The following is an 11,182-nucleotide window of genomic DNA, read 5'->3' as shown; positions in this document are numbered from 1 at the left end:
ACAATACACGCGAATCAATTTATTTATACACCACGTTTCTTCACTTTGCGACAATTATTATTGCACGCGATTAATTAATCAATATTTTATTCTAAATTGGGAACATGAACTTGTACAAGTTAAGCAAATTGGATCAATTTGGTGAAATTATCGACCGTTCGATATGTACATACCATGCATTACAGCAATGAAGCATGCAGAAGAAAGTTGAATCGAGAGGCATAAATGACGTTCTTAAATACTACCTGAATTAAATTTGAACGTTGTCGTGACATATTTAGAATTTACTTATATAGAAACGATCATTTTCTCAAGCACTTGCGAGAAATTTGTTACTCATTTCCATCTAGCGGCGCTTCGACGAACTATTCTTCGCCAATACTAAATCTTTTTTTCTATACATTCTTTGTACATCCACGAATGAATTTATATTAATTTTATGTGAATCTGGCATTATTCTATAATGAAATTATAAAAGTACATATTGTTCCTCCATATAAATAAATAAAACTCTTTAATGTTACCACTATAAAATATTATTTTAATCGGCTATACATTTGGCAATATTCGATAGGCAGAATGAATGAACCATTATCAGTCCCATCAGTGGTAGTCGAGACCCAATACTCGATTATTCATAGCTTGGTCAAGCATTGGTCAAGTATTGAAACTGAATACCTGGCTTCCTTTTCTATAGGTCAATGATCGCGGTCAAATCAAGATCCAACCACCGAGAGACCTAAAGCCACTTTGTCAGTAGTCACTTTTCCTTTATGGGATGCAAATGGTGCAGGACACGTTGACATAGTTCTCTTTGATTGGAGACGGAATAATTAGGAAATAAGATGTGCTGCGTGCAGTGATATTTAATAAATTTTTATTAGAATACTTAAGTTACACTAAGAAGTAATAGGCGATAGGCGTTAAATTAAATAGACTTAAATTTAAAACGGCAGCACGTGGCCTCTCGTGAGCTGCCGGCTGTCTTCGGTCTTTGACTCGTAGGGTCCTAGGCAAGCCGGAGGACGAGCGAGTGGCCTCCTTTATAAAGAAGCGTCGCGACGGCCAATCGATTGGTGCCGCTCGTTTCCGGACTTTGTCGATGTCCGGTGACGCACTCGATAAAAGCTCTCTTCGCGGAATAAATAACGCGTGAATTCTTTCGCGGTGCAGAAAACTGAATTAAGGAGAGAGGGGGGGGGGGGGATGAAAGGAAAGTAGTAGAGCTCTCTCGTGAATCAGGCGAAAATTCTTGCACAAAATAAGGAAGGAGAGAGAGAGGACCCTTGGGACTACAAAAATAACTGAAATGAGACTGATGAGAATTTGAAGGTTGTACCTTGAAGAACGCGCATTGCGCAGCGATTTTTCAAAAGGGATGGGGCTCATCTTCTTTTAGGTTTAGTCATGACGCATCTGCCACGATAACAGATCTCCGTCATGTGGGAGACCTTGGTGGTCGTAGACGTTCTCAGAACTTTACCCAACTTGGTTAAACCAGAATTGACGGTGAGGGTGGAGCTGCTCGGGGCAAGGTTAACGCTGGATTTTTCTTTATCGTTGAGATTGGGTGAGGTGGTGGTAGTGGTCGACTTGCTGGAGACTTCCGGTGGGTCCCTGGTGGTCTCCTCGAGTTGCTCGCTCAGCAACTTCGTCGTTTCCTCGGTAATTGACGCTTCTCTCGTTGGACTTGTCCGGAGTTTGGTACCGCTGGTCCCGTTCACACCGATGGTCCCCTCCGCACCTATCTCGTCGGCGCTCTTCATGCTGTCGAAAATCGCTTGGACGTAGTCCGTCAGCGTCTTTTCGCTCTGGGACTCGATCCTCTCATCGGTGGCCTCGGTCGAGTCTTCCTTGCCGAATCCCCAGGAGGTCTTCGGGAATTTTGAGTAAACGGTGCTCTTGTCAACGTGGTACCTGACCTCGCCGTATTCCGATCGATGATTCTTCGGCGGATACTCGCTGATCTGCTTCTTCAGCTGCTCGTCCTTGAACTTGGAACGACCGTCTTCATCACCGGTTATATAGTCGATTGGTTCTCGCTGTGCTGGTACCGGATAACTCGGCCATCTTGGGGGAGTCTGAGTGGTCTCGAAATCTGCAACGGTGCTCTCGTCGTTCCTCGAAGTCTCCACAGTGGTCGTCGCTGAAGTAGTCGTTGAATCGACGAGCTTCGAAATTATGGTATCCGTTGGTTCTTGACTGGAGGATGATTGATCGGTTTTTCCGGAAACGAACAATTCGTGCTGATGGGAGGAATGGATCAGAGTGCTCGTGGGTTCATTGCGATTGAGAAAGTTTATCGACGAGAATGGGAGCGGGGTCGTTGCGAGTTCCAGATCTTCCGTCATGGTCGTTTCGTTGTTCTCCAGAGTCGTGGTGGTCGTTGTCCAGGCGTCCACCGGAAGTTGCTCGGTGGTTGTCGGAATTATCTGCACGCCAGGAAATTCATCGAAGGATTGAGGAATCGTCGTCATTGCCAATGGAACTTCCGTGGTAGTAGGAGCTGCATGACGTAGTTCCTCCGTGTCCTTATAACTGTTCATAACCTGTTTCGAACTGTGCTGAGACTCGGCGGTAACAAACTCATCGTTGATGGGCCTTATTCGTACTCGAACACGTTTCCTCCTTATCGTCTGAAAGAATAAGAGATATCGATTAATTTTAAGTTCACAAGATATATACATGAAGAAGCTGGTATATCGCAATTGATCCAACTTAGTCGTGCATCTTGCTTAAAGATCGTGTCTATAAGGATCACACTCGTGCTACGTACCTTTCTACCGGTGACAGGATCGATAATTTTCTTAACGAACTTCTCATTTTCGTTACTCTCTTCATCACTTCCGGTCGCTTGGTCTTCGATACTGACGCTCGTCAGATTGACTCTCTCCGTGAAATCCGCCATGTTTATCCTCTTGCCAAAGGTGGTGGCCGTGGTGGTAGTGGCTGTAGGTGCCATTTCCGGTTCTGCAATCTCGGAGGATCTTCCGAGATCCGAGGATACGAGGACAGTGACTGATGCTGCTTCGGGACCAGCCGTGATGATCTCCGGTGCCTTTCTCCCAGGTTCCTCGTACTCTCTAGACTTCAACAACGTATCCACCAAACGATTTGGCGAGAAGCTCGGTTGGAAGGAGGTTCTCGTCAATTTGGTCGACCATTGACTCTCAGCCCCGTAAATATCACCAGTGGAGCCTTCGGACTCTACTGGGAGTCTGTGTTGATCCACGTTATATTTGACTTCGGTGTTACCCAGATGATGACCTTGATCATAGTCCGTGGTGCCAGGAAGTGGACCAAAGTTTAGAATAAAGTCGTGTGGATACTGCGTCGTAATGAAAAAACCACGTTCATCATGTCAGTATATGTTAAGGATAAAGACGAATATTCTTCAAGATCTGAAGGCATTAGTTTATAAACTTCAAAAACTTACATTAGCAGCATCAACGTTGAAATGATGGACTTTGGGGAACTTGTTGGGAAGTTCCTGAGGAAGTTCAAACTGTTGACGTTCGGTTTCCACTCCGAGATCCTGTTGTTGAGGCTGGCGAATTCTCGGATAGTTTTCGTCCAATGGAAGCTCGTTGTTGGCATCCAATGGAGATTCGGTGGTCGAAGTGGTGGTCTGTACTCGTTGTCTGCCTGGCCTACGTACCCTTCCTCTGCTTCGCGTTGGCTTATTGTCCTTTGCCTCTTCCTTCGATCTGCTTTTGATGCTATAGACTGTGTCCTCGTCGCTGGACAAAGAAATTCTCTCAGTGGTTGGTCTCTCCGCACTGGCAACACCTTGGAAGAGGTTGGATTTTATGGCTGGTCGCCTGGTAGAACCGTTCTGATATTTCGGACGACTTTTCTCCGTCTTTTGCATGGTCTCTTGGACTTGTTCGCTCGAACCAATGGACTGAATGAAAATCACATAGTTTAGTCTTACACATTCTAAATCTATACTATATATTAATATGCACTCTGCAGAAAAATCTCAATAGACTTACCTGCCTATGTCCAGACCACGATGGTCGAGTACTTTCGGAATTAGTCCCTCGAAAGTTGGGTGTCCTGATGAATCCATAATCTCCACCATCGTCGTTATCTTCAACATCGTCGTCGTTGTCCTCATCATAAATGGAATGAGCATCGGATGGACTCTTGCTGGCGCTGACAATCGATTTGGCTGTAGGTCGCTGAGCTTGAATCCTAACGTACTCGTTACCCTCGGTCTGAACATGACTCTGGGGTCTGCTTCTGGTTTTCGTCCTTGATCCGTCCCGATTTCTGTCATTGCTGGAGGAGGAACGCGTCACCGGGGCTTGATTGACCACGCTGAAACGAACGTACTCATCTTGGGAGCCTCTTGGACGAGTTTGGATCGCCGAATCCTGATGATTGCGTCCTCCTAACCTGGCTCGTACCCTTTGTCTTATGATCACAGGAGCATCGGTGGTGGTCGTTGCTTCGGGCGTAGTCGCCTGTTCAAATCCCATAAAGATAATCGTATAACATATATATACATTTAACAAAAATGACTTTATTCAACAAATAAAAAGCTAAAAAAGAAACGTGTAATCTAACCTCGACGAAAGCGGTGGAATGCTGAATTGGAAAATCCTTTTCCGGTGTTGAAGAAGTAAAAACCGTAGTCTCTGAACTCTGGCGATTCTCTCCTAAATCCGTAGGTCGAATTTCATAAGTCGAAGAATGATACTGAGCATCCTCGCTTTGTCGAGAGTCCTCCGCAGTGCTACTGGATGCACCTACATCTCCTGAAGACTCGGGTTTTCCGGAATAATAAGGATAGTCCTTGTTAGGACGTTGTTGGACGTGTTCTTCGTCACGTATCTGATAATTGAATCCATTAACAGGATTGATTTCAAGATTGGGTTGGAAGTGGGAGGATTCCTGTGCAGGACGATGCTGATGATAGTTCTGACTCTTGGAGTAATCTTCGGAAACCAAAGGGGGTGGCGCATGGTTCCTGATGGGATCCCGGAAAGGATAATTGTCGATCTGCGTCGTGGTCGCGGAAGGGTAATCGTTCTGCAGGTAAGAAGTGAAGCTCGGGGATGTAGTCTCCCGTAGACCACTGGAGGTGGATAGACTCGATTGCGCGTAATCCGATGACGTCAAAATGGCAGGATTGCTGGAACGAGTCTCTTCATTAGGTCTCTCCTTCGTCCTTGGCTTCTGGTTTCTCAGGACAGTGGTTCTTCTCTGCTGCTCCGGGTTGTATCTCAGTGTTATCGCCTCCTGAGCCTTACCTCTCGTTGGGTCGTAAGAGGAATCACGATAATCATCGGTGATTCTGCTGCTGCTAGTGGTGGTGGTAGGACGCGTCCTTGACCTATTGTAAGGTCGCCTGGATCGGTCGACCGTTGACTTGGCGAGTGGTGCTTGGGTCGTCGTGGTGGTTCTCGTGGCTACCACTCTTCCCCTGCAGACCAAAGATAAACCACAAGAATCTTTATAGTTATTGTACATGATTTAACCTCTAGTTCTGTAAGAGTGTAGGAGGTTTATTAATTGACGCACGGTTATACAGTAAGCAAATGTGTATATATATGTATTCGTGACTAGAAATAGCTTATAGGTGGAATTTAAGAGAAATTTTTATAATTTTCATTGCAAGATGTAATCTATTTAACGTATTATATACCTTTGTCTACCACGAGATCTGTAGGTGGTTGAGGAGTGTTTCTGTGTGGTAGCAGTTGGATAGGAAGCAGCGCTCGTGGTTGTCGTCGTCGCGGTTGTAGTTGTAGTAGTTTTCGGTGTGGCAGTTACTGGTACCAATGTGGGAAATGGAGAAGATAGACTACCGTCTCTTCCCTCAACCAACGAGTTCACCAAACCTGGAAGATGCGGTGAGATCGCCGGAAGGTCCACCGGAAGACTGTACTGAGTCGGTCCAACCGCGTTCCGGACATCTTCGTTATCGGACGCTTCTCCTCCCTCGTAAGAATTAATTGGACCTTGAGCACGATGCCTAGGATTGTACCGTTCAGCGGACTGGTATTTGTGCAGGAGGACTTCCCGATGCTGAGGAAGCTCCCGTTCATCAACGTTTTGCTTCCTGTAGATCGGCAAAGTAGTTTGGTAGAGGTCTTGGTCGTTGTAACTGACGGTTGTTACTACGCTCGAAGTCTGGGGGTAGCTCGGTGTAGCACCATTGTCTTCATAAAACTTGCCCCTGGTCGTTGTTGATGGTGACTCTCGGTACGAAGCAGAAGAGGAGGAGCTTGGACCTTGAGTGGATTTATTTTCGTAGTACTGTCGGAAACGATGCCTCGCTGTGGGTTTTCCCGCTTCACTACTGCTGGAAGGATCGTATTTCGTGGTACTCGAAGGCTCCTGGTTGTAAGTTGGTGTTGTTGATGAGCCCAAGGTCGTTGTGCTCGAGATTGAATGTTCTTCGTCTCTTATCGCAGTAGCGTCGCTATTGCCACCGTCGATGTAAGAGTTTGGCTCTATGAGAGGTGTAGGATTCGGGTTATGTTGCTGGTCCTGATCGTTGTTGAGGCGAGAATGAAAGTCGGAAACTTCCTGAAGGTTATTGACCACTACAGAGCCTATATGAGGCGCCGGAAATGGAATCTTGGAGTAGCCAGAAGGCGGTTGGAAGCTGAGAGGTGCAACGAAAAAGGGGAGCCTGTCGACCTTCCTTTCGACCCTGTTGTGGTCCAAGGACGATAGGTAAGGTAGATCGAATTTGGTGTAACCGGCTGCTGGCTGAAGATTGCTCGGACCCACGAAGACTTGTGGGGCGCCTGGTCCCACCGTGTCCAGAACTGCTATCGTCTTGGCGTCCTTCAGAAGTCTCAGGACGTCGGTGACCTTGACGTTCTGAGAGTTGCTACCCATGTATACAGATAGAGGAGGTTGATTTGGCGATGGGGTAGTTGCTGGTTCGCCTCTTACTTCCAGTTGCTCCTGAGGAGGACGCGACTTGTTGCGATTCCTTGGTCTAACCCTATTGACCTTCACCCTACTGGAGACCTCGGTATGGTACTGACGACTCGGTTTCTGTTCCCTGATCTGCGATATCTGCGACGTCTCACCATCATTCCCTCCCCTTTCATCCTGATGATGATGATGATGTTGTTGATGAGCAGCAGCCTGTCTCTGTTCCTCCCTCCTTGATTCCTCCAACTGCCTCTGCCTTTCCAAACCTTCGATCTCTCTCTGTCTAATCTCTTCATCGTATCTTCTACGTTCCTCAAGTCGTCTCTGCTTCTCCCTGATTTCTCGGATCCTCTCCGATTCTCTGATCTTCGATTCTTCAAGTTCTTTGCGTTTCCTCTCGGCTTCTCGCTCCTCTTGCTCTTCAGCCTCCTTAATCAGTCGAGACTTTTCTTTGGCCTTCTTCTCCTTCAGGAAATCATTCTTCTCGTCCTGACCTTGCTGTTCTATCTGATGCAACAATTGTCTGGCAAATGCTTCCTCGTCCGCACTATGATTCTGCTCCTGTTCCTCGGATTCGTGTTGAAACTGTGTTGGTGCAGCCGCAGCTGGTCGCTGCTCAGGACGATTGGAGAACTGCTTTCTACCGCGAGGTCTCTTTCCTTGATTGCGATTGGATAAGGTTTCTGCTGGTACGTACACCAGCTGGATCTGTGATATTATATCAGGATGGGCGTTAAAAATGATGTTTCTTCATTTCAAAAGAAATAAAAAAATTCTCTAAGTCTGGGCTTTAAGTGAAATTTCTAAAGCAATCAGAAAACAGTTTACTGTTTCCTATTTAAAAAACATAATGCTTTCGTTTTGGCATCAACTTATAAAAGACCCTATATAGAGGAAAACACGATAAACTTTGTCCTGAATTATAATTATACCTCTTCGTCATCCAAGCCTGCTCCAGGAACTATCTGAGCGACGAGGTTAGCCTGACTCGAAGGACGTTTCAAGTGTTTTGGTCCCACAGGATATTTCCCTTGCTTCAGAAACTCTTTAGGCTCCTCCTGAAGGCCCTCCAATTGGAATTCATCCTGGTGAAGATTCGAATCCCTGATGAAGCTCTGATCTTGAACTACCTGAGGATTCCTCGGGAGATCTTCCTGTTTACCCTGAGGATGAAAGTCCTGCGGGGGATATACCGGTGGGAGAGCATCCGACGATGGGATAGGTGGTAGTAACACTTCCCCTCCCAATTCCCCAGAATTCTGCAAGTTGGATATTGCGCTCTGTTGCAAAGCTTTATTCTGCTCTTCAGGATTGGCGAAATCCTATAACATGTATCGGATCCTTTTAAATGTATATTCGTGTGCACCTATACCACAGTACTCACACCTATACACATATATAAATAATACCTGCTGCTGCTGTTGTTGAAGTAACTCTTGCTGGGACCTAAGCTGTTGCTGAAGAATCAGCAATCTCTGGATGTTCTCCTGAGTCTTCTGCAGTTGAATCAGCTGTTGTTGATATTGCTGCTGAAGCTGAGGAGGCAGTGGAATCGGATGAGATAATTGCGGCAGTTGCGGGGGTGGAAGGGGCAAGTGAGTTTGGGCTGCCCTTGGATTGGCCAAAGGAATCCACTCGCTATTGGAGACTTGGCGGGACCATCTGTCCGCTCTTACGGATCCGGAGAGGAAACTGAGGCTGATCAAAGCCCACGCCAAACAATTCCGCACGATCTGAAATATTTCCAAGCCAAACTTATGGACAGATCTCGTGCTGTGTATGAAAATAGTGACGATGACCCCTATGACCTTGGAGAAAGCGTCCGCAGGAGAACCATCGAAGACTTGCATGTACGGATCGCTCGATCCTCACGAATTCTCTTAAAAACACTCGATACTTATCGTTCCAGCTTTTTTCAGCCTAATCACGTTTAACCAATACCGCCTTTCAATAATATAATCGTTGATGGAGGAACGACGGACGCTCGCTTGCGGTTCTTCGGCGTTTGCGGTGAAAGACGATGTACAATTGCGGGCGAGGCTGAAAAACCTGCTCTATATAGAGACTATTACCAGCTCGAATGATTCGCGCCCGCGTAAATACAAACCGTTTGGAAATTCGCTTCTTACTGTTCGCAAATCTCTCCCGATCACGAAAGCTGATTATTTTCGCCAGGAGGATCGAGTAATTATTATATACCGATGATAATCCCTCGTCTTTTCGCGTTTCTGGAAGAGAACTCTCTGCTCCTTGTTTTCCAGATAATTGGGATGAGAATAATTATCGTCATTTTATCCGAGTGACAAGAATACGGTATATATGTTTTACCCGAGGCCAAACCTCAGGAACAGACTTTCTTCGACGACTATTCTCAAAATCTTTCAATATATATAGAACAATAAAAAATGGATTAAAACTTTACTGAAATCGTATGTATAAATGTGTATTCCACGAGTTAATTATGATAACTTACAAATTAATCATGGACGAAGTTAAGGAATAATTTTTTCTTCTCACTTGCACCGTTTTCAATTCATGATTTAAGTTTCATTGTCGTAGACGATTGAATCGATTCAATTGGCTCGATGAAAGGAGCTGGTTTACACCTTTCGTTTTGTCAATGTTTGTCTCCATAAAAATAGAAAAATAAATTACTCAATTATATATAATATACGACTGGTTGTAGTTAGTCGAGAAGGGCGAGAAAAGACTGGTGAATGTTGTTAGCCTTCTAACGAAACACGAAGAACCTGTAGCAACTACGTTGAAGAATAATTAATCGAGTGCATTTAACATCGATTCCGGGTGTAGGTTTAGGTAACGTTTTAGCGATGATCGTTGCTATCATCGCCTAACAGCTCATCGTTATCGATAGCATTTTAGGTTAGTTATGATGATGATCATCGGAGTATAGCTGAGAGCTCTTCACGAAGAGCACCGATCCGTTGGAAAAACGATGGAGCTTTATGACTGATTATAATTTCCTGGTCTTCATCATTTCGAGGTCGATTAAAACCATGATTTGAAACTATAGGACAAAATTTGTCAAAGGATTTTTAAGACGTATAAGCATTTAAGGATTTGACCACCTCATTACTAGCTTTCTTCGTCACTTTCTCGTTCCTCATCATTTTATACTCACGTCTCAAGGTCACACTAAAGAATTACAGTAGCACAAGTTCACTTTGGCAGAAGTAGTATTTTCAATTTTTAACGAGGAACGGTTTTCCTGTTTTTTTTTCTAAACTCGTAATTTCTTAAGTGGTTGATGATTGTTCCTATGATCAATCTTACGGATTACTTGCGTTTCTCATTGGGGTGTATCGAAATTCCTATATTAAATTATTACAAATTTGCAAGCCACTGTCTTCGAACAGTTTGGTCGATGAAAAATCCGGTGATTTTCCAGTGGACGGATGAGTTTCTAAGCGAGTTAGGAGAGCGTTGGGCCGATTGGGATGAGACTAACGAAGAAAGCATAAAGAGCACTCTGCGTGTCCGACACGCGATCTTCCGCGATGAAAATCAGCATTCGCAATCGCACCCATGCTTCCATATATTAGGTGAACAATCTTAACCATGTCAGTAGCACGGGAGAGGAGGGGTGGGTGCCTGTTGAATTCCACCAATGAGCCCGAGGGGCCCAAGGGGCCTGGAGGACTGATTTGTGTTTTATTCTTTGTATTTCAATTTCTTTGCTGATAAAATCCATGAAGAGGAATTGCAATTGGATTTAGGATTACGTAAACAAAAGAGAGAGATGCATTTTGAGATATCGATGTATAAAATGCTCTACTGGACACAATGACAATTCCAACAATATGAGTGACAGCTGTCTTACGTCGCGTTGACCAGACGGACAGACGGACGGACGAAGAAACCACGAGGAAAATCTTATCCCGTAGGGGAGAGAAAGTTATTTCTTTCCGTGACAAATTAAACTTGTCAATGACGACAATGAATGCTGAACTAACAGAACTATATATTTCATTATGCCACTCTCGCTATTTTTATCATTATTAATAAATATTATATTTACAATTAATTCCCGTATGGATGTCGTTGGATCGAGAGCTAAGTTGTATATAGCAATATACGAAATTGCAAGGCAGAAAAAGTAGGATACTCGAGAAAACTCTAGCGAGATGATTAGTGCTTTTCGCGTTCTCGCTGGTCTATGGAAAATGCGAAAATTCCTCCTGCACATAATCGACCTTGAAATTTTCATGCTCCACTTGCTTCTTGTGGTTTTTCAACTGGTATACTAAATATAATAGTGTTT

The 11,182-nt window shown here is 44.8% G+C and overlaps 1 protein-coding gene across 1 annotated transcript; it reads right to left on the bottom strand.

The window, feature by feature from the left end:
* Positions 1-1,113: 1,113 nt before the first annotated feature.
* Positions 1,114-8,750, bottom strand: LOC136777267 (uncharacterized). Its single transcript, XM_066733435.1, has 8 exons — positions 8,310-8,750; positions 7,833-8,222; positions 5,654-7,608; positions 4,573-5,431; positions 3,996-4,469; positions 3,549-3,904; positions 2,777-3,218; positions 1,114-2,636 (listed from the first exon to the last, which is right to left on the bottom strand). Exons 1-8 carry the CDS (start codon positions 8,748-8,750, stop codon positions 1,386-1,388), a joined length of 6,168 nt encoding a protein of 2,055 aa, XP_066589532.1. The 3' UTR covers positions 1,114-1,385.
* Between the last annotated feature and the right edge of the window lie 2,432 nt (positions 8,751-11,182).

Source organism: Prorops nasuta, unplaced genomic scaffold (genome assembly GCF_024137725.1).
Source record: "Prorops nasuta isolate Cenicafe-Biocafe unplaced genomic scaffold, Cenicafe_Pnas_1.2 PNAS00011, whole genome shotgun sequence".
Taxonomy (NCBI): domain Eukaryota; kingdom Metazoa; phylum Arthropoda; class Insecta; order Hymenoptera; family Bethylidae; genus Prorops; species Prorops nasuta.
The sequence above is the reverse complement of the archived record's forward strand: the minus strand, read 5'-3'. Positions and strand labels throughout refer to the sequence as shown.